Below are 24,036 nucleotides of genomic sequence, written 5' to 3'. Positions count from 1 at the left end.
GTCTACTGATCGTCAAATTGGCCGTATTTTTTTATGTCTGAATAGTGGTGGTAGAGTTATGTTATCTTATCTAAGTAATTTGCTTACTTGCTAAAATTAAAAGATTTTATTGGCTACCGATATGTCAAATCGCTAGAATTCTATGTAAGTCTGAATAGAGGTGGCAAAGTTGCCATTATTAAGTTTTGCAAGTTATGTTAACTGAGTAGTTTTTTTTTCTTACTTGCCAAAACTAATATTAAAACAAGTGGGGACGCTGCTTATATCAACAAACGAGTTGAACTGAATAATTAATCTCAGCCCAGTGCCCACTCATTTTTGTACTTATTACTTTGGTTTCCTACGTTAGATAATACAAACTTTTAAGGATGTAAGGTCATGCTTTATATGGAAGTAACATTATTCAAGTTTCCAAAATAATTTCTCACGATGCATGCCTAGATGATGTACGAAAACATATTATAATGTGTACTTTGCTAATATAACAATCCTACATAATTTATTTATCTATTTATTGGCACATCAACAGCTTATAGGAACATTCATTTATACTTAAACTAATTACAATAAAATGTCACATTACATTACACTAACTAATAATAGATGTGAAACATCGTTTTTGAACAATATAAAGTGTCACAAGTTAAAAATAAAAATGAAACATTATGCCATTGCATAAAACGTGATCTCAATTTTTAAGCCTTAGTAAGAAAATTTACTAGGCCACGATCATACTACCCATAGTCCGGTCGCGGAGCACGTAGAAACTTGTACCTTTTACTATTTGTCTCTTTACTCGCGTTAGAATATACTGTTCTGTCCATAGCGGACCTACGATATTTGGTCGGGTTATGACAAGTCAATGATAGTCCTGATCTGTCGGCTGAGCTTGACATAGTCTGTGCAAATGTATTTCTCTGATAATACGAATTTGTACGTGCTTCGCAAACATTAAAGCTGATCGCACATTTGTCAGCACCGTACGGCGCGCGGCGTGCGGCGTGTACGGTGCGGATGAAAGTGTCCGCACCGTACTCGCCGCATTTCGTGACGGTATTTCATACAACCAATTCTAAAATGCGGCGCGTTAAGGTTCTGACAAATGTGCAATCAGCCTAATAGTCAATACTCATTAATTTTTACCTTCACAGGCAACGTTCCAGGTGTCAGCGAGGTCCCTGGTCTTGTGTTCGACGCGCTCGCCGCTGGCCGCGTCCGCGCCGCTGCTGAGCTCTCGCGCCCGCTCCCGGACCACGTCGAGGAGCGGCTGCTGACTCTGAGGAAACGAAGTTAACGGTTAAAGGACTATCAGGATATCAGATGTATTATTACCCCCTACCCCCTCATAAAATGCCTATTAAATTCTTTAGGTACTTTTTTATGACAATGTAATTTAAACACAGATATTGGTTGCCAACTTGCTACTAATTAGGCTTGAGTCTAGACTTCTAGAGGTTTGTGATCAAAAGAGCAAGACAGAGTAGATTTTTCTACATCCATTTAAAGAAAATATGTTCCACATTATTTAGAAACTTTAAATAGTTATACACCAAACAGTGCAAAATTTTATTAAAGAATTTTCACAGTAAGTAATAAACTTCAGTAAGCCGTTATCAACTGTTTACAATGTTATCAGAGATTGCGCTGATAAGTTTCATAAACTGCACCAGAAATATTTTTATGGCAAATATTTAACAAAAATGTAAGTTTTATGTATACAGGTTGTAACAAAAACAAGTGATAATACTTCAGGGTGTGTACGTGTTCCTTGTAGAGAGTTCACTGTGAAAGTAGCAGCGCTGAAAGACTAAAATTTTTTTTCACTTTTGTATGGGGAAACTCGTGACGCTCGGGCCCTTGCCCATACAAAAGTGAAAAAAAATGTTCGTCTTTCAGAGCTGCTACTTTCACAGTGAACTCTCTACAAGGAACATGTACACACCCTAAAGTATTATCACTAGTTTTTGTTACACACTGTATTTATGAAATTCCACAGTCATTTATGCAAGTTTTATGTATATATATGAAATTCCACAGTCATTTATGCAAGTTTTATGTATATATATGAAATTCCACAGTCATTTATGCAAGTTTTATGCATAAATAGCTGCTGACTCCCGCAACTTCCTTACGCCAAAATTTGTTCATCGCGCGGGAACCGCACATTTTTCTGGAATACAAGGTATATGTCCTTTCCCGGGACTCGAAGTATCTCTATACTCCATAGCAAATATCGCCAAATCGGTTCAGTTCAGATAAACACACTTTCGCATCTATAATATTAGTGTGGATTTAAATAGCACTTACTTGTCAAACAGTAAGGTCTAATACAGTTTTTGCAATGCGGCTATAATAGGAAGGTTTAAGCGAAAACGTCGGTCACATCTGCGGAAAAGACCTTGAACCGTTGCATGGTGAATCGTTAAGCTATTTATAGCTGCCCGGTCTGGCTGTGTTTACAAAATGAGGTTTCAGCATCACTTATACTGGCATTGTTATAACGAGTGTAAAGTTGGAATTTGGCCTAATACTTGGCACTACTAAAATAATTCTGTGCTAATACTAGATATTACAACGTTAGTGTTTTTAAATGATGTCTATTATATCCTTCCTTGATGTCTGTTATATTGAAACTCAGTTCAATCATTCAGTCACATTATAATAATATAATGATTATATAGTAATACCGAATGTTTGTTTATAAGAAATACTTATTATCGCTTTCTTGGAAGTCAAAATTTACAACACATTCATATTAAATCTATATATATAAAACTCAAAGGTGACTGACTGACATGGTGATATATCAACGCACAGCCCAAACCACTAGTGACTAGACCGATCGGGCTGAAATTTGGCATGCAGGTAGATATTATGACGTAGGCATCCGCTAAGAAAGGATTTTGATCAATTCCACCTCCAAGGGGTTAAAAGTTTGTATATAATAATACTTCTTAACGCGAGCGAAGTCGCGGGCAAAAGCTCGTACATAATAAGTTGTGACTAACATTAATTCAAAAGAAACATTTTAGTTAGCATTAGTATCATAGTTTACTTTTGTTTCAAAACGACTAAGTAGACATTTATATCTCACTCTTAAAGTGCCAATAATTGACTGTTTATCTAACGATAAACAGTCAATTATTGGCACTTTAAGAGTTTATACTACTGGAAGACTAATTATTGGTATTCCTAGTAAGTATATTTAAATAAAACAAATCTATAGAACAAATATTATTAGGATGACTGCCAACGATTGGGCAGATTGGGTTGATATCAGTTGAAATTGGTCACACTTTCAGGAGTTTCACGCTTGTAACAAGAAATTTAAAGTGTTGAATAGATGTCAATTGTGGGATAATTGTTCAATTTAACCTCAAGGACCGCAGATGTGACGCATTATCTAGTCATATGTGACTCGAGGGAATCACATGTGGAACATAATAATATCACACACCTATTCTTCAAACGGGCTAAGTAGTCCCGTATAAATAGTCAGTACTTAACAGCGTTTACACCTTTCACGCTCAATTTGGCCTAAAACTGTACTTTTCAAACTTGAAAAAATGATCAACCACTTATCTTTATAAAAATGTTGATAGCTTATTTATTATATAAATAAATAAATAATATACTTACAGCTTATATATTATTTATTTATTTATATTTATCATATTGACAAGATCCTTAAGCAAATAGTTAGCAGAAAAAAATATTTCGTTTAGATATATAACTTTATGTAATTTGAATTCAAAGAATGAGAAATATCAAAGAAATATCAAGGAATTAAAACTATTTTTTTACCTATTTATTTAACTTAATTTAATATAATAATAGCTTCATATCATAGGAGAACACTTTAATTTAAAAAAATGTTCTTAAATATCAACAAATCTTTTGTTGTTTTTTTTCTACAAATATTTTAAAACTACTATAAATCGCTGCGCGCAAAGCAATTAGTCCGCCGCAGGTTTGTATGGAAACTTGAAATTAGGTGTAAACGCTCTTAAGATGCGACCCGGTCTCAAGACGCGGTTCGGCTTATGTGATTGGTCCAAATTTTGACAGCCAACTAATCACAGAGCCTGAACCGAGTCTCGAGACCGAGATGCATCTTGAGTACTGACTATATTTATACCGGCCTCAAGACATTAAAATATTACTTACTGCTTATTAAAATTTTTGACATAAAGCCCATAAATTGTCTGTAGAAGCCTTAACAAAACAATTACCTAAGAAACTACATCATATGTCTTCGAGTGCTGCCGTTAAATATATGAGAAAAATAACAGTACAATTTTATGAATGTTTCAACAAATTGACAAAGTTTAATCGCAATCGGTGACACGACCTGGATATGAGTCAGACGGACAGACATATATTGATTTTAAATAACGTACATTGAGGTTGACATGGCAACGATATATAAAACAAACGTTTCGCAAAACATACGTTCACCTGTCCAATTGCATATTTGGCAATGCAACTTTTGAAACTGGCTTTCATTAAATGCAGTTACTCGATTCAACAGTCGTTGTTGAATTTTATATTTACAATATATCTTTGAATCATTTATTAGTTAAAGCAGATTTAATCATTTAATAAGCTGATCATTAAAACAGGAAGTATGATGGATATTTTAAAAATACAACATATTACTTAAACATAAATTCTGTCTAATTACGTATATAGCTATAGTAGACACATTAAAATATTATCATTCACATGATATTATTTAAGTAATTTAAGCTGCAAATTATAATTATCACATTAGTACTTACCTACTCTACATTAAAATAAATAGCATTTTTGCAATTTTATTACCTAGTAGTTAGTGCTTACATGAAATTTAAGAGCAATTAAAACCAAAATAACCGGTACTTGAAATAAGAAATACTTAAATAAGAATAACCTAAACTAAATTATAAAACTTAATCACATCTAAATCATAGCAATTAATAGAATTTTTCTAGTGACAAATCCTTACTAATATTATAAATGCGAAAGTGTGTTTGTCCCTCTGTCTGTTTTGTGATGATTCATGCTTAAACAGCTGAAACGATTTTGATGGGTATGGAGACGCTTCGTTTCCGGAAATGGACACAGGATAGTTTTTCCCGAAAAAATGTACGATTCCCATGCGTTAAACTAGTTTCGCGACAACAGAGTTACGGACGTCATAGTATTTGAATTCCTTTCAAAAACTAATAAGATCCGTTGAATTGGTCTTCGCACAATCGAATGACCGGCGAAAATGCGGTTTCTTTATGCTTCAGGAAACACGGTAATAGGATAACTGAAATAGCCACTGAGAAAGTAAAAACAGAAACGTTTATACTTAATCGAATTGAATTGGAAATTGTACTACATGTTTCCTCGTGGACAAATTAGAATAGAAATGATGCAAGCACCATGTAAATGAATAGCAAATACAATAATTACAATAATCATTTAGTAAAATTTAATTTAAAAAATTACAATATTAGAAAAATAAAGATTTCTTAAAGCACGGGTTACTGAAAATCGAAATAGCCAATAGGTAGGTCACGTTGTTTACAATTCACGCGAGCCGGCGAAATCGATGTCCCGTGCACTTACCTTCCTTTTGCGCGGAATTTTTACCGATTTATTCTACAGTAAATAAATGGAATGATATCAAATTAAGTTGTCACGTAAATGCACTTGCACAACAAGAAAGCGGTAAAATGTGTGTTTTGGTAGCGTTGCGTTCTCATTGCTCTGTGTGCCGACGATGACTGCCGGTTGAGGCCTTGACTGATGCATGACATCATTCGTTAAGGGGAACGTGCGCGGACGTTGTGCAATTATTTAGACCCTTTATAATTTTTTTCACGTACTACCACGTACTATCACTACCAAATGTCTGTATCATCCAGACGATTGATGTTCTAGAACTCTAGATGTAAAAATATTTTTAATGACTTGGTTGTGTAAATGGTTTGCTAAAGCAATAAACAATCTTGAAAGGTCAAGACGATTCAAAAGATGTAACCACCCAGCCTTCAAAAAATGTAATCATATTTTTTGATGCTAGAGTAGTTTTTATTTTACATTGCAAATACCACACGAACAGCAAAAGTTTAATAATATCTTATCTTTGTCATTTGTGATAACGGCTGTGAGAAAACGCATAAGAATATTTGATCAGCATTTTAATGTGGGAGCAGATATTGACGTGGGAGAGCCATGCTTCGGCACGAATTGGCCGGCTCGACCGGAGAAATACCACGTCCTCACAGAAAACCGGCGTGAAACAGCGCTTCCGCTGTGTTTCACCGAGTGAGTGAGTTTACCGGAGGCCCAATCCCCTACCCTTTTCCTTTCCCTACCCTCCCCTATTTCCTTCCGTACCCTCCCCTATTCCCTTCCGTACCCTCCCCTTTTCCCTTCCCTACCCTCCCCTATTCCCTCTTAAAAGGCCGGCAACGCACTGGCAGCTCTTCTGATGCTGCAAGTGTCCATGGGCGACGGAAGTTGCTTTCCATCACTCGTTTGATCGTTTTCCCCCTTATTTCATAAAAAAGCAGCTAAATATACTATTCCCTTAAGTAAATAATTACTCGTCATTTCGTGATAAAAATAATGTGCCGATGGCGAGTACGACGACGTGCCTCATAATAAGCAGCGGTGAGGTAGTATTGAATACAAATCAAGGCTGGCAGGTCACTCGCACTGACAATGACATAATATTAGAGCCGCCCGGAGTATCGAGTGCACCATAATGCTATTGCAATTTTAATGAGAACCCAATGCGAAGTTACTGCGTTAATAAGCTACCTGCATTTTCCTTAAAATTACTTGTATAATATGACGTATTTTTGTCATATCTTTTAAAAGAATAGTTTTTAATTTAATAGTTACATTCCGGCACTTCGTTGCGCAGAAATCAGTTGTTCGTGCAGGAACCGTATTCATTTATCTCTATACTTTATTTCATCTAAGTCGGTTCAGCGGTTAAAACGTGAAGAGGTAAAAGACATACACACTTTTGCGTTTGTAATGTTAAACATAGGTAAACATTATCATTAATGTTTATCGACGTTTATCGTGTTGTCGCATCTCTTAAACTGAAATGTACTGACCGCAATAGCAAACAATTGAACATAACATTTTGTAGAGAATAATTGAGATAGCTGCCGAAAATACTTAAGTTTATTATTTGAAGAGATTTTAAGACGTTTTAGGTAAAATGTAAGTAGGTACTTCTTTCATAAATTAGAGTTAAGTAAGTGAATATACATAATTTATTAAACAGGATTTCCGTTTTGATGCGCAAGATTTAACAAACTAATAACGATTTCAATAAATGAATAATATTAGGATGACACACAATAAATGACTAGACTGTCATAGTAGAAATTTAATTTCTATTAATTCGTACGATGATATGTACTCACCGATGTAAATAATTGTACTTCAAGTAACATTTTAAACTGTCGTTGTAATTGCAATAAAATATTTAATTTCGGTAAAGTAAACCAGGTTAACGCATTGTATGGTAATTTTTTCGATGCCAGTGCAGCGGTGCTTGATCACGCGAGAAAATGTATTCGTAAAGAATGCAGTGCGTTTTATTTTGTCACTAGATGATGCCCGCAACTCGAATATATATATATATCCTTTCCCGGGATTCATAGTATCTTTATACCCAGCAAAATCGGTCCTGTGGTTTGGGCGTGAAGAAGTAAGAGACGGACTGACACTTTTGCAAAAATAATATTACTTAGTATGTATATAACATTAGCCGCGCCATGCCATACAGTCGGCATGGCGCGGCCATGCCGACTGTATGGGGGCCGCAGACTCAATCGCACAAAAAGTCTGTCGTCTGCGATCTCCCTTAACGAATAAGAATACATTTCATAAATATTATTAATGTTTATATAACATTCTACCATTTCTACCATTATTATTTACATACTTTTGGACCAATAAATAATTGTGTTTTTAGTCTATGTCACTTTCGAACTCTATAATATTGTAATAAAACTTTGTCAATTAAACTGTCCTTTCAAAAAAAAAGCTATAACATTTTAGTTTTGCAATTGATATGAATAATCTTACCTCCAAATCATTCTTGGCGTGGTTGAGCTTCTCAACGTGCATCCTCAGCGCCTCCACAGTCGTCATCGGTTCGTCTTCGATGGTGTTCTTCTGAAGAATCGCCTTTATCTTCTCCACGAGCTGGCAGAAGTCCTTCCAGATTTCTAGGTCCTGCTCCAATTGGGCTTGACGGGACTTCGCCGAGTTGAGAGTATTCTTCAGAAGTTGATTATGTTTCTGGTGTTCCTTGGACAGCTCCTCTTGCTCAGATGAAGTGAGCGATGGCCAAATCTTATCGACGATATCCTGCATACGTTTCCCGACCAAGTCCTTCATCTCGGGCTCGGAGGTGTTGAAGAATGTCTTATGTTCCTCGATATCGGCCTCGATGTTTTCGAAGTCGGTGCCGTTCTTGCCCATACCCAGTCTTATGTTGGCCTCGTTAACCCAGATATTCAACTTTTCGACCATTTGGGCGTACTGCTGCCTATACTTCTTATTGTCTTGTAAATGCTTTTCTCTATTTACTAATTCGGCGGGCAAGGACGTTTTTAAAGAATTGGCTTCCGAAACCATCTCCAATAGGCTTCCAGGAACACCGTCATCGTTCCTAATTGCATCCGTGATCTTTGTAAGTTTGTCCAAATAGGATTGCACGTTTTTGGCTAATGTAGCGTGTTCGATGAGTTTTTTGTCGACGCTGGCCACGTCCCTGTTCAAGAGAGGGCGTGAATTAACAGCAGCTTCGTTATCGTGAAGCCATTGCAGTATGTCTGATAAATCTGAAGCAAGCTTTTTATGTTCGGCCGCTGCTTTTTCGTGTTCTTGGCGTTTCGATTCAACAGTCCTTCTTAGTGATAGCAGCTGTTGTTTCAGAGATTGCAGTAATTCTGTAACGTTATTTCTGTCTATGACCGTTCCTTCGGCTGCGATTTGTTGACCTTTGTCTGTCGCTGTGGCTAGTAAGCCTTCGCATCCTTGAATCTTTACGATCAGGTCGTCGTACCGTTTGATCTTGTCCTCAATAGAATCGTTAGACTTTTCGATGTCCGATACCAGATCGGTATGTTTTGAAAGGAAATCTTGGATTTCCTTAATGAGAGCGAAGAACTGCTCACGTTGAAGTAGAAGTTGTTTTAATCTAGATATTTGATCTTCAATAGTGCTCTCGAGTTCGTCTTGTTTTGTAAGAATGTCTTGTAGGTCATGAAGATTTCCACCTTGTAGCTCATTGAGCATTTTCTTATTGTTTTTGAGATCTTCCAATATAGTTTCGTAAGCTTGAATGATCGGCTGAACATCTTCAACTTTGCATCCAATCGGTTTATTCAATGCTTTAAGTTTGTTTTGAATTTCATTCAAGAATTCTAAAGCAGCTGCAATTCTCGCTGATGAATCTTTGTAGTCTTTGATATGTTTCAATAAAATATTCTTTCTATAGTTAATCATGGCGTTTATTCTAGCAAACCTGTCACACAAAACATTTACTTGCTCTTTGAGTTGTAATTTGTTTGAATCAGAAAGTGTCTCAATAATACCTTTTGATTTGTCTTTAATTTTATTTATTATCTTTTCAATATCATCTGCTTCTTTGCTAAGTTTGTCAAACTTGGCTAGTTGTTCTTCCAGAAGTTGAAGATTAGTTGTTCGCAATTCAGGTGATGCAGCTACTTCAGCTTCATTAAGCCAGCTCTGGCATTTTGTAACATCTGCTTCAAATTCATTTCTGACTTGTAATACTTTGTTAAGAGCGGCTATTTTCTGATCAATATCAACTTTAGCTCCTGTATACGTTTTGTTGAGATCTTCAAGGATAGATTGTAATTTCGTGCGGTTCTCAGGTGAACAATCTTTTAGCACGGTATTACCTCGTCTCATTATTTCCTTAAGTGTGTCGTTATTAAATGAAGACAATTCGCTTTGATGTTGCTTATACACTTCTAATTCTTTTTCTACTTTAGCTATTTCTAATGGAATGGGTCCTCCTAATTTTTTAATTTCAGCTGATTTAGTTTTCAGCCACTTCTTAGCCTTTTCAATATCATTTTCTAGTTTCTTTCTATCTTCGACACAACCACCTAATCTGTCGATTTCTTGCTTTATGAGAGTTGCTAGTTGTTTTTGTTTAGAAGCTAGTTCAGCTAATTCTGATTCAAGTTGCATCTGCTCCGATGGTTCAAGCTCACCTTGAATGTTACTGACTTTCTTTTCTAATGAATCTATTACCGTTTTCTTGCCATCAGTTTCTTTCAACAGGTTAGCAGCTTTCTTTTGTCTTTCTTTAGCGGATTTACTGTCGTAACCTAATGGCTCTGGATGGACAATAGCATCAATTTCTTTTTGCAGCCACTCATTTTGTGCGGCTACCTCTTGTTTTGTTCCATCGATGGCTTTGTGCGTTATTTCAAGCATTTGTAATTTGCGTTGAATACGTTTGGAAATATCGTTGTACCTTCTTTCTACAGATTTCATCTAAAACAAAATAACAATATGAGTAATTGAAGAAACCTAAACTCATACATACCTATTTCCATTTTAATAACATATTGATACTTACTTGTTCTTCTACTTGTTGAGACTCAAGATTACTGACAATGTTTATAACTTTTGTTCCAACATCCTTAATAGTGTCTAATTTATCTTTCCCACTTTGTCCAAATTCCGTAAATAACTCTTGAATAGCATTTAGCTTTTGAGGACAAGGGAGGCCAGATCCCTTATCAGCTAAACTCATTTTCTTAAGAACAGAATCAAACCAGTCGTGTAACTCTTGACATTTGTGTCGGAAGTTATCTATTATGGCTTGGTTGGCCTTTTCTCTTTCTATTGCTTGGGCAATAGTTTTTTCCAATACATTTAAATCTTCTTCTAAGTCGATTTCATCTTCTAATCCTAAATGCAAAAATACTAATTAATTACTGATTACTTTGTTATAGATATTATGGCAAGCACAAAATATAATAATATTACCTTTCAGTTTGAAAATATTGTTATTTAAAAACAGCATTTTAAAAACATGTCTATACATTTTATGGATTTGACATAAATAAATAAGGATTACCTTCAGTTGGTATTTCTGTCAGTAGTCTATTTCTCTTTTCGGCTATTGAAGATAGGGCATCACTCATGGCTCCCATGTCTTGTTTCGCTGCTTCTGGACGTAGCTTCGAGGGGTTGGAAAGCCATTCATTAGCTAGAGCCTTGTGCACATTGATCCATTCTTGGATTTCAATGACCTGTTTCATCGCCTCTTCCATTCCACTAACAGTGTCTTTAAGCTCCTCTAAGTGGCTTTGTACCTAGATGAAATATATCATTTAAACATTATTGGAATATAGCACAATTTGTATATTATTTACAACGCAGTGCAATATTTACACACAATCCAAACAATCAAACAGTGCTTAAGCACTTACCTTTTTCTCTAAAGCCACGAGTTTTTCGTTGTATTCAGGAGCTTCAAGACTCCTAAGTAAAACATCGATGCGAGTGCTGCCAACGTCGCTAATGTGCTTCTATGAACAAAACCATGCATCACACCAATGACCAAACAGTGCAAGTTAGTAAAAGTGCTTATTGTTTTACAATAATTTTTAGCATAATTTTAGCATAATAACAAATTACAAGGTTTGAAATATTCAAGGATATGGAAAAGTGATTTGGTATTGTTTTGCCGTATATTTTTATTCTTAAATGCGTTTAAAGCACACAACATACAGAATGTTCAAATTTATGCTATTTTGGATGCTTCATGTTTTACGATGTATTTTTACGTACACTGTGAATGAAAGGTTGGAAAGTTTTGTTTTCATCCTTTAAAATAACAGGAATAATTTGTTTTTGTACTTATAATCCATGGATTGTTATTTTTCGGTGTTAGTAAAAAGCATCGGTCGTGAAAAGGCAACATAAAACACTAGATGCTGCTTAGTGCATTTAAAATTCGCAATATTACCAGGTGCAAAAAAACGTATCCAACGACAAGCTTATCTAACTACTCAAATTTTAGCTACTCTTTTTACAATATTCTTTAAATTTATCTTACTTTCAGTTCAATTTAAAGCGCGTTGGTTTATATTTCGGACCTGGCAATACAGCTTAAAATCGGATTTAATCGGTACAACATCTGAAAATCTTAAGTCGGCTTATATAGCATCAATATCATCTTCATTATCATTTTGAAATATATGCCATTTATTTTTAAAATGTGTTATTCATTTTAATATTGATGCAATACAAGGAAGGCTTATATTATATAAAAAATTCGACTCAAAAATGAATCACATAACATGAAACGATTGATATAATATAAAAATAAAATAGTGTTTGTCTGTTTGTGCATTTATATCACCTTCAGAAACGAAAAAGAAAACACTAGTTCACGTTCAGTAGCAAAACATGGTTTTAAAATTTTGGCTAGGGTCAACGGTTCTAGCTTTTCTTGTAATTCTATTCATTGTAGTTTAGTAGACATTAAAATGTTGTCTAAATGACGAAGACAAGAAAGAGAGCGCATAATATACATCTCTTTACGCGGGGAGTAAGTTCAATCAAGCAGACGTGCGGATAGAACCTGTGAGGAGGCTCGCAGTACCTGGTCAATGAGGTCTTCTAATCTCGCTCGCACGCGCAGTTCGTTCTGTGGTATAGGCGGTGGAGCGGTGTCAGCCGGCGATGATGGCCGAGACACGGATGCTGCCGCAGCAGTACAAGCCGCCACTGCCGCGCCGAGGCGGGCCTTCTCAGTTTGCAGACGGTTGTGCAATCCCTGCATAAAAAAAGATATTTGTCATAGTTCTTTTGAGGTGAGTATTATTTGTCTTTAGAACAGTGAACTCATTAGCCACTCTTTTAAATATGATCAATCACAATTCAGATCAATCATTGACCATATGAGATCAATCACTTACCCTAGCCTTCTCAAGTAGGTCGCGTCCATGTGACAGACCATCCACTGGAACATCCAATTCGGTGATTGCTGGTTCACATTCGTCCAAATTGTTTAATATACTTTCCAGCGTGTCTTCATACTCTTTGAATTTGGCAAGACCTTCTCGCAAACGCTTTTCAATTTGCAGCGCTGTGGCCAAGAGACTCTTATGACTGTCGCTGACATTCTTCAATTGCTTTCCAACTGTATCACGAATAGACGGCGTCGTAGCTTCGTAACGTTCAATCTGAGCTCGTCCTTTAGCTTCTAAATCGTCTAATGTAGATTGATACTTCTGAATATCGTCCAACAACACAGCATGCTGCGCTAGTTGTTCTTCAGTCTGTTCTCTGTTTGCTATATACAAAGAGTTGTGAGCCATGAGCTGGAATGATATTTGAAGGAGCCATTTTTCTGTGTCTTGGAGCGATTGATGATATTGATTATAATTTTTAATTTCAGACTCGATATCTGCCTTCTTAGCAGCGCATTTGGCTTTAAGAGCTTCACATTTCTTTTCTATTTCTGCAACCGATGCTCTCACAGCTGGTTTTCTTGCCCAACTGCTAAGTTCAGCGGCTTCACACTTCAATCGCTCTAGTTCGGGAGCCTTTATATCAATTTCATCTTCGATGTGTTTGTATTTTTCGAGTAAAGTTTTCATTTCACCCAACTCACCACCGGTTTTTGGTACTTTTTCCAGATTTTGCTCAGTATCTTTGATCCATTGATTGAATTTATTCTTGGAATCTTCGAAGTCTTCCCATTTACCAATAGCGGCCTTGAGTTGCGCTGTTATTGAATTCAAGTTAATCTTTAGTTGGTCCCAGCTTTCTTGTAAAACCTTAACATCATTTCTGAGGCCATCTTGCTCCTCTGTCGGAGTGTTGTTGAGCGCCTTCTTAAATGCTTCTTGCAAAACAACTAGTAAATGATGACCTTCTGTCATTCTATTACTCACGAGTTTAACGGTCTCTAACTTATCTTTAGTCGTATCGAGATCCCCTACTCCAACTGAATCATGTATTGTTCCATGAGCTGTTTCCAGCCATTTTTGTAATTCATCTTTTGCTTTAATAAACTCTGTGTGATCTGAAAGATTCTTTTCACCATTAGATACTAAGCCCTGAATCTTTGTAAGAAGGTTTGTGTATTCAGTCTGCAAATTAACTGTCTTGTCGCGAACCCAGGAACAAGCACTTAACTCCATTAAATTTTCACACCTATCATTAAGTTCTTCTAGCACATGTTTGTTAGCTAATGCTTCCGCAAGTAAATCCTGTAAAATAAAAATAAAATATTAAAATCAAGATTCAGTTTGTTATTTTTTTTAAACATAAAATTAAATTAAGAAATTTAAAAAAACCCCGCCAAACAACTTTAAAAAGTAATGAAATAACATATTTTACTGACTTAAAGTTTAAATAATTCCTAAGTGTAAAGTGATATTTTAGTCCATAATTGCTGTCACGGTGTGTCGGGGGACCGCCAATAGTGACTTTTGCATTTTGTATCGCCATGTCACTGATTGTCTCGATTCGGTTCGCTGTCAACTGACCCTTAAACTATAAAGTTATGTGAAATCAAACATCTACATTAGCGGGCCCCCGACACACCTTGACAACAATTATGGACTAAAATATCACTTTACACTTAGGAATTATTTAAACTTAAAATATGTTATTAACAGTAAAATATGTTATTTCATTACTTTTTAAAGTTGTTTGGCGGGGGTTTTTTAAATTTCTTAATTTAATTTTATTTCATGCTTTTTAAACTTGTGCAGAGTTAATTCCTATCAACAGGATCATAATATTATATCTATATACTAGTTGTCGCAATTCAAATGAGCCCAAACACGAAACCGTTGCTCTAAGTTGGTGAGGAGTTGGGTATCCTATTGATTACCATCTGATGCTGCAGCACCAGGTCAACTTTCCATTCATAAATGTCACGAACTAGAATGCAATAAAGCCCACCAAACGACTGCAAGTTGCTAATCGGCCCTCCACGAACCAGATGAACCGCGATTTTTCAGCATGGAGCAGGCTGATGATGATGAACTATAGCTAAGAACACTCTCAATGAAGTCAGCTTTCAAACAAAAAAAACTAGGTCAAAATCGGTCCACCCGTTTGGATGCTACGATGCCACAGACAGACAGACAGACAGACAGACAGACAGTCAGACAGACCGACAGACAGTCACGTCAAACTTATAACATTCTTTTTTGTCGGGGGTTAAAAACTAAGGAAACGTAACTCTCATACTTCAACCGTTTTGAATTTGGTTCATTTTAACACACTAAAATATGGCAATAGCAACGTAACACTAACACTCTTTACGAAATAAAGCTGTTGACATTAATTATTATTATCACTTCTATTTTTACACAAAATTGTGTACCGAATATATCACACATACAGTTACATTTTGTAGACTCGTGAAATTTTTTTGGACAGTTACTCTTCCTTAGTTTTTATTATTCGTAGGTTTATGCAGTAGATACTTACACGACATTTTTCCAGATATTCTGGTGTTATCTTGTCAACTTTTTGCACGGCGTTTAGTTTATCGCCAAATTCTTTAACCCACTTTGACATTTTATCCAGAGTCTCGAGGAAGTCTGACCAAGCAGTGAGACATTTTTCAAGTAATTTCTTTGTGTCTTTACAAATCTGTTGTAGATTCTCCCACTCTATTTTCAATTGTTTAATTTCTTGGTTGATGTTATCTTTTCCTTCATTTCCTGTTGTTTTTAAAACGGCGTCACTCAACTCAATGGTTTTTTTTAGCAGATTTTCGCCTTTAGGTAAAGAGTTTAAAACTTTTTGAACGTTCTTCAACTTCTTTTGTACTTCCTCTTTATCACCGTGCGAGTCTGAACATTGCTGTATTTCAATTTTGCAGTTTCGAATCCAATCATAAAAGCTATCATAGGCTTCTTTGTATTTAATGTGTGAGTTGACATATTCTTCCAATTTCTGAGGAAAAAATATAAACAATAGTAAATATTAACTAATTAGTACATGATATAATAAAGTTTACATATAAGAAATACTTACACCTATAGTCTCGTTCACGGATTTTTTAGTTTCATCATATCGTTTTAGAGTATCCTCAATGTCTTTTGTTTTCAAAGACGCATCTTCTTTTATTTTATTGTTTAATTTATCAACTAGATCTTTATGTGAATCAATATCTCTGTTAAATGTCTTGAACTTTTCAAGCTTTGCTTTTTTCTCCGAAAGATCATTAAGGAGTGAATCATCTGACTGTATCTTTTGGTCAATATCGTCTAGCCACTCAACTAACAATTTATGAATCTGAAACATAATTATAATTGATGTAATTACACACATTATTTGTGATTTTTATGTTAATAGTACTATGTTTTAATAGATGTATGATAATAACAGTTGTTTTGTGTACCTTAGAAATGTCATCAAATTGAGAGGCTCTAGCTGTTAACTTATTCCTTATATCCTGTAAATCAGCTATTAATTTATCAAATTCTTGTTTCAAACTATCAGTGTCCTCTTGAATCTTTGCCGCTCCTGCCTGTTCTGTGTTCATAATAACCTTCTCTTTAAGCTCAAGGAGATATCTCAGTTTGTTTTGGCCTTGTTCTAGCGATTGACGCAGCAATTTCACTGTATTCAGTTTGCTGTTAACTTCTTGAAGTGTATTCGGTATTTCAGCACATTGGTTAAGTTTTTCACGAGTTCTATCAAGCCAGTCTTGGCATTCTCCATATAAAGCATTATGTTGTTGGTGTTCCTGGTAAAGATAATTTGTATGATTTTTTTTTCTTTTTTGTTAGATAAACTAACATTTAAGAGTCCGTATACGAAATTTTGCCGATTTTGCTGATTAACTGACGTGATTTAACAGTTAAAATACAGTATTTCTATAAGTTTTAATGCACAACATGTAAGATCATTTCAATTATAATCTAATGTTGTAGCTAGATTTTTTTTTAAAGTATTTTTAATAAATCAAACTCAAACCCGCGACAGTTTTGTGATTTTTGCTGTAAAAGGTTTAGAATATCACCTGTTTGTGGATTGTATTGACGTCTTAACGGTATGAAAAAAATACAATGTACTGTTGAGAAAGTCGTTTATACAATGTTGGAATTACTTTTTACCACTTTAATATGAAATAGTTGAGTAAAAAAATGTGTAACTCGGCAAAATTTTAGAGAAAATGGGCAAAGAATAGCTGTTAATTTCGGCAACTTGGAGCTGTAATTCATAAAAAGAAAAACGACAGAAATAATCTATAGGTAAAATTCTATCCAATTCGAGAAAAAATAAAAAAAAAGAAAAGCAAATTGTGCCAAAAAACACGATTCAAAACAACAATATAATGTGAGATTTAGGTTGGTTTGAATCGTGTTTTTTGGCACAATTTGTTTTTTTTTTATTTTTTTTCTCGAATTGGATAGAATTTTATCTATATAGATTATTTCTGTCGTTTTCTTCAAAATTTCGTATACGGACTCTTAAAGGTTTTTAATATCAGATATAACATAAATGTCAGTGACTTACTTGATAATGAAGTTCCAAACGCTTCATCACTTCCTTCGCTAATGATAGCAGAGCATTGTATTTTGTAGTAATTTGTGTTATTCCATTGGAAACTCTGGTATCAGCGCACGTCTCTAGTAGGGCCTGCGCGTGTACGTTCAGTTTATCTAGCTCTGATTGCCAATCAAATAGCGTTTGTAGATGACCCTGGCAAAAAAAATAGTAAAAGATTATACCAATTTGATAATAATTAATAATAATATAAAATCAGGTGTCTAAAGTAATGTGTAATACCTGGAACTCTTCAAGAACTACTTTCTTTTGTTCTAAATTATTTTGCAGTTTATTGAAAGACTGCACAAGTGTTTCAGTCTTTGACAACCAATCCAAGGCTTCTTTGTACTGCTCCTCATATTCTGTCCATTTAACGATACCACCTTCTATGAGTGCCTTCGTATTATTCAGTTGCTCTCTGTAAATAAATGTTTTGATGTAACTCATAAATGATTAACGAATTAAAAATATGATACATATTTAAGAATTAAATAAGTAAATATTAAAAATTCAAATGAAATTAGAAACAGAGGTTGCACTGTTTTTTCGCATGGAAATTCATTAATATGAAAAACTTTTGTTACTAATATTTAATTGCTACTTACACATAAGTATCGTATTCTTCTTGCATTAAAGCCACTTCTTCTTCAATTTCTTCTCTATCTTCGTCATCAGCTAAGCTACACGCTATTTCGCCTTGTTCTAACGCCTTTTGCAATTTAGCTTGTCCTTCTGGTAATTCACTTTCGAGGACCTTAAGTTGAGACATTTTACTACTTAAAGATTCTTTGTCTCCTGTAGCGTCTGAACATTTGCCTAATTTTTCTCTAGCGGCTCTAATCCATTGGACAAAATCTGTACCAGCATCTATAAATGCTTGATGTTGTTCTACGGTTTCTTTTTGTTTTTCGTATAAGTCCTTCGCTTGTTTAGATAAGCTTTCATATTTGCTTGTTATTTCAGATGCTGGAGCTTGCTGCATAAGTTCTGAAGCCTTAGAAGTTACAGACTGGATCATGGGTTCAAACGAAACAATATCTTGAACTATATTGTTTGTTTGACGGAGTGTAGCTTTTCGTTCACCAATACTTAAACCAGTCGTCAAACCTGCAAGCCGGTCCTGTCCCTTTTTAGATTTTGCTACCTTTTGTTCACATACTTCTTGAAGTTTCGCTTCTCTGTCAGAAATCCATTGTTGCAGTTGTGAGTAGCTAGAACTGTAGTCGGCCCATTGAAGTAGTGATGTTTCAAGGTGTACCTTCGCTGTGGTCATTTTTTTAACAAGTCGATCCCATTCACTTTGTAGTTCTTTGAGTTCTGTATTTATTTTATCTTTGCCATCAGATCTTGTATTACGCAAAACTTTTTCTCCGCTGTTCACGGTAGCATGTACAAGATTCTGACCTTCTTCTCGACGTTTCAGTAAATCTTCAATTTGACCTAATCGCTTTTGTAAAGCTTCTTTACTGCTATTACTACCGGCTTCACCACCACTTCTCGTAATATCCCAAGCTTCGTTTATCCATTTTTTCGTCTTAGCGTAGTTGTCATCATAGTTTTGATGTTGTTCATAATTAGTTTCAACTTTCTTCAGAACATCATTTGCCATGTTAACAACAACTTGATATCTTGAATTCAAAAGTCTAAGTTGATTATTAACGTAAGTATCTAAATGAGAAGATAATAAACCAGCAGCAGATGCATTAAAGTTGTCAATATCACTTTTGCCCTTATTTAATTGATCTACAATTTCTTTCACTTCTTTTACTTGATTAGCTTTTTCCTTTGCAGTTCCTAATAGTGCTAATTTGTGATTTTTTATGAGTATTTCTTTTTGTTGTAGCCAATCCGATATTCTTTCATATTCGTCTTTGTATTCGCGCCACTGACTGACAGTTTCCTCTAATTGATTTTTTTGTTGCTTTATTTCATTAAACAAATGATCAAAACTCTCTTTAAGAGCCTTCATTTCATTTTTAATTATTTGTTGGCCCTCAGTTGAAGTACTTGCTAAGACAACTTCTCCTGTATGTTGTAAATGTTCTAGTAAAAGTTCTCCTTGAGCTTGCTTATTAATGAGAGCGTCTAAGGGAGCTACGGAATTTTCAATAGCCAATTTATCACCCAAAGGTTTAGATTTCATTGAAGGAACTTTCTCTCGTGCTCGGCTTAGCCATTGAATAAGTTCATCGTGGGCTTCCTTGTATAGTCTGTGGTCTTTATATTGTTCTTCACGATCGGTTAGGAGCTTCTTGATTTTATCGTATAATGAGTCAGATTTATTCAAAACTTCTTGAGCTTTCGAGGCCGCTTGATTTTGTTGACCAGAAGCTAACATTTCAGCAGCTTTAGTTTTAAGAGTATCAACTTCTAAGCGTTCGCAACGTGCTCTTTCTTCTACTTCTTTAAGTTTATCAAGTTGTGCTCGCTTGTCAGACATAGTTGATTCAAACGGAGTCAATTCTTGTAACATACTTTCTAGCCAATTATTGCTTTTTTCTATAGACTGAATCTGTTCCAAATAACCAGCCCATTTCGTGACGGAATCATCTAATAAGTTTTTGATTTCTACCATTCTAGATACTAATGCAGACCATTGTTCTTGTAAAGCTACTAAAGAGTTGTTGATAGCTTCATGGCCACTTGGTGCTGTATTTGCCATTACATTTTGAGCCAGCTCAACTAATGCTTGTACTTTGGCAAAACCCTCATCTTTTGTAAGTAAAAGATTCTGTATTAAAACTTGCTTAGTTTCAAGATCATCTTGAGAGCAAGTACCAAGATCGCCACAAAAGTCTAACTTATCCCGCAATTCTTCGATCCATTGTGAACATTTAGTTATATTAGTGCTAAACTCTTGATGCGTTTTAACATATTGGTGCCACCGGTTAGTGACATCTTTAATCTTCTGTGATAAAGCTTGATATTTAATTGTAAGGTCAGATATTTGAGAACTACGAGATGCAAGCATAGATGTGTATAATTGTTGTGCTTTTTCGGTAATACTATCGATTTCAAGCTCTTTTGCACGCACCTCTCCTTGCATTTCTTGGAACTTTTTATACTGTTCTTGCTTTTCTGGAAGCGTTGCTTTGAGATCAACAGCGTGAATTTGATTGTCAGTATTTCTTATCCATGCCAAACATTCTTCTTTCATGTTTTCATATTCATTCCATTGTTGTATTTTATTTTCCAAAGATTCAATGGTTTTATTAATGAACGAAACTAAGCCCTCCCATTCTTGATGTGAAGAGTCAATTTGGTTGCGTATATTAGTTTGGCCACTGCTTATTGTATCAGGCAAGACTTTTTCACCTAAGATACGAATCTTATCGATGCGATTTTTCTCTTCAGGAAGTGTAACTTGAAGAGACTTAAGTTTTTCGATGTTTCCACTTAAGGCTACTCTTTCTAAATTCACATCACCCCAAAGTTGGCAAGTGTTATGAGTAGCTTCTACCCATTCTTGCAAGTCCATAACAGCTTTACTATATTGCTGATGATTGTTTACAATAGCTTCATATTGTTCTACGAACTTTTTAGCGCGACCAAGTATAACACTGTGTCTTTTCTTAAGTTGACCAATTTCTTTTGCGATATTTTTATCTGCGTCAGGTAAACTGTGAGCTCTTCCTTCTAACTCCAATATATCTTGCTGATGAGCTATAGCGTCTTGTAGATATTTCCTGTATAAGTCAAGTTGTTCACGTTTTTCGTCTAAAGTAGCCTTTAGCTCAATTTCCTTAGGCAGGTTAGTCTCGGCTATCATAAGCCATTCTTGAACAGCCTTGAGATTATCATTAAATGATGACCACTTGACAAGTTCGGAATCAAGATCATTTTCTGCTTTTGTAATACTGTCGAACAAGTTATCAACAGATTGACGTATTTCATGAAGTTGCTGTTCTATTAATTCTTTTCCTTCAAGAGATGTCGACGGATAAAGTTTTTCACCTAGTTCAACTGTATTATTTACTAAGAGTGTAGCATTACGACGTTGGCTCAATAAATCCTTCAAATTTTCACGTTTTATATTAATTGCTTCAGGGGTGTTAGAGATATTTCTCTGGCATTCCTCGAATTTATACTGTGCAGCTTTGATCCAATCGCTACATTGATTATATTTTTCTTGATAAGCGTTGTGATCATTAACTGCCTGCTGACACTTTTTGACGAGTTCTTTCGCCGTGGAATGTACGGACTGGAATCTTGATGTCATTTGTTGTAAATTCATTGTTATTCTGGTATCGTTACAATTTTCAATCAAATCGCTAAATTCATCTGCTAATTTGTCGACATCATTCTCGGTCTTTTTGAGGTTTGCTAAAATAGCCTGTAAAACAAAATCAGTAAATAATTTTAAATAAATAAAACATCATTCTAAGACGCGAAGAAACAGTTTTATTAGTATTACTGTTATCGTCAAATTAATCTACATTACAATACAATATTTAATTTGAAATTATTAGCAATAAATATAATAATATAATGAACTACTTAAAAATACCTAATTAAGATTTGACATGTACTGCACTCGTTTAAAAAAAATTAAAAAGGACACCGGTAGGCGGCATTCTATCTTCACAACTTTTTAAGTCTGTTAAGAAACAAATTCTATAACTTTTCTTATTAAGTAAACCATAAAATATTTGAAAGAATAGTATTTTAAAATAAAAATTGTTTTATTTCTGAATAAATTTGAATCAAATGTTTTCAGAACGTTGAACAACATGTTGCCTACCACCGGTTCGGGAACTAACCCGGCGAGAAGAACCGGTGTAAGAAACTCGCACGGGGCCACTTTTTAGTAAAGAAGTGGAAAATTTGTCTTTTAAAAAATTTACAATGTAAATAACTTAATCTATACAACATGAATACACAATTGTAAGTCACATATAATAAATGTAGAAGCAGCCTTGCAAGCAGCCATCCTACTCCCAAGATGTGCTATCGTTTAGGAAATCGTTGACCGTGCTTTGGCACACAAACGTTCTTTAATTACTTTTTTAAATTTATTAATTGATAGATTTTGAATGTTTTCCGGGATTTTATTGTAAAGGCTTTATTTACTTATTTTGCTAAGTCTGATCACTGGTATTGCCAGCTTGTGCCTATTTCTAGTGTTTCTACCGTGACTATCACTTTTAGTTTTAAATTTAGTTAGATTCTTTCTAACAGATTCTTTCTAAGAGAAGCAACAGTTAGAATACCAATTTCTTTAAACTTTTCTCTCAGAGATTCAAAAGCTGACATTTTATAAATTTTAGCGTATAGCTCGCTTCTGCAGCACAAAAATTGTATTGATGTCGGCAGCGTTTCCCCATAAAAGGAAACCATAAGACAATCTACTGTGAAAATAACTAAAATAAACTAGTCTTGCCGTGTCTTCATCAGAAATTTCCCTAATTTTTCTGACTGCATATGCTGCAGAACTAAGCTTACCTGCAAGATTAGCAATATGAGGACCCCACTGTAATTTACTATCTTATGCAATGCCTAAGAATATAGTGGAGTCTAACAAATTCATTTTCTCATCATTTAATAGTAAATTGGTTTGAACTTGCCTAACATTGTGCAAAGTAAATTTTAAACATTTGGTTTTCTTCGAGTTTAAAAGTAAGTTATTAACATTAAACCAATGTACTATTTTTGAGAGAGCACTATTTACCTCGTCGTAATTTGACTGCCGTCGCTTTACTTTAAAAATAAGTGAAGTGTCATCAGCAAAAAGTACTATCTCATTATATTTAACTAGATAAGGAAAGTCATTAATGTAGATGAGAAAAAGAAATGTTCCTAAAATGGATCCCTGTGGTAGACCTAATTCTAATTTGGTACCATTGGATCTTTTACTATTAACTTCAACCCTTTGAGTCCCATCTTTATATAATTTAATAGTCAGCAAACTCGAAGCCTGGGCGAAAACACTATTTGTGAGTTTACAGAGATCAAGTATGGTAAACAAAAAACGCTAAATATATTTCTCGTAGTTTTCTTTAACAAGACCTTTTCTACTAATGAATAAAAAATATCTTGTACTATTGCGTTTTTATCTCATATTTTATTTATCATGGCAATATAATTATACGTGCGTGAATAAAAGAAACAAGTAGCAATTAATTAATTTACGTACGACATTCAACGCACTCCGCGATCAAACAATATTGGTTATTAGAAAATGTTGAATAAAATGCTCTTGTTAATATATTTTATGTTCACTTATATTTATGCATGCCGGTGTCCCTTTCAAAAGAAAAATGCTACAGCTTTTCTTAATTGAAAGTTTTTTTAGTTAGAATATCCAGTTCGTGAGATTAGACAATTCACTACTGAAAATTAGACTACCACCCACTAGTGCTCATTACAATAAGTTCTTACTTGATCCAACGGTTCACCCAATTTTTTGACCTCATCTAGATGAGATTCGCGTTTATCTATAGCCTTACATACCTCCTG

The 24,036-nt window shown here is 34.8% G+C and overlaps 1 protein-coding gene across 8 annotated transcripts in view; it reads right to left on the bottom strand.

Annotated features, from left to right (window-relative positions):
- LOC121739928 (nesprin-1) overlaps nt 1-24,036 on the bottom strand; it is a 164,886-nt gene that overhangs the window by 56,209 nt on the left and 84,641 nt on the right. For 7 of the 8 annotated variants that reach the window (XM_042132546.1, XM_042132545.1, XM_042132547.1 and 4 more), the window contains 13 exons: nt 23,959-24,033; nt 18,186-21,913; nt 17,821-17,998; nt 17,548-17,733; nt 16,427-16,774; nt 16,060-16,320; nt 15,508-15,978; nt 12,975-14,273; nt 12,659-12,832; nt 11,126-11,363; nt 10,622-10,956; nt 8,086-10,536; nt 1,144-1,276 (listed from right to left, as the gene is read on the bottom strand). In XM_042132546.1, the coding sequence (XP_041988480.1) occupies nt 1,144-1,276; nt 8,086-10,536; nt 10,622-10,956; nt 11,126-11,363; nt 12,659-12,832; nt 12,975-14,273; nt 15,508-15,978; nt 16,060-16,320; nt 16,427-16,774; nt 17,548-17,733; nt 17,821-17,998; nt 18,186-21,913; nt 23,959-24,033 (9,877 nt within the window). The remainder of the gene's footprint in view (nt 1-1,143; nt 1,277-8,085; nt 10,537-10,621; nt 10,957-11,125; nt 11,364-12,658; nt 12,833-12,974; nt 14,274-15,507; nt 15,979-16,059; nt 16,321-16,426; nt 16,775-17,547; nt 17,734-17,820; nt 17,999-18,185; nt 21,914-23,958; nt 24,034-24,036) is intronic. The other variant, XM_042132548.1, reaches the window with a different exon arrangement.

This window comes from Aricia agestis, chromosome 2, assembly GCF_905147365.1.
Source record: "Aricia agestis chromosome 2, ilAriAges1.1, whole genome shotgun sequence".
Taxonomy (NCBI): Eukaryota; Metazoa; Arthropoda; class Insecta; order Lepidoptera; family Lycaenidae; genus Aricia; species Aricia agestis.
The sequence above is the reverse complement of the archived record's forward strand: the minus strand, read 5'-3'. Positions and strand labels throughout refer to the sequence as shown.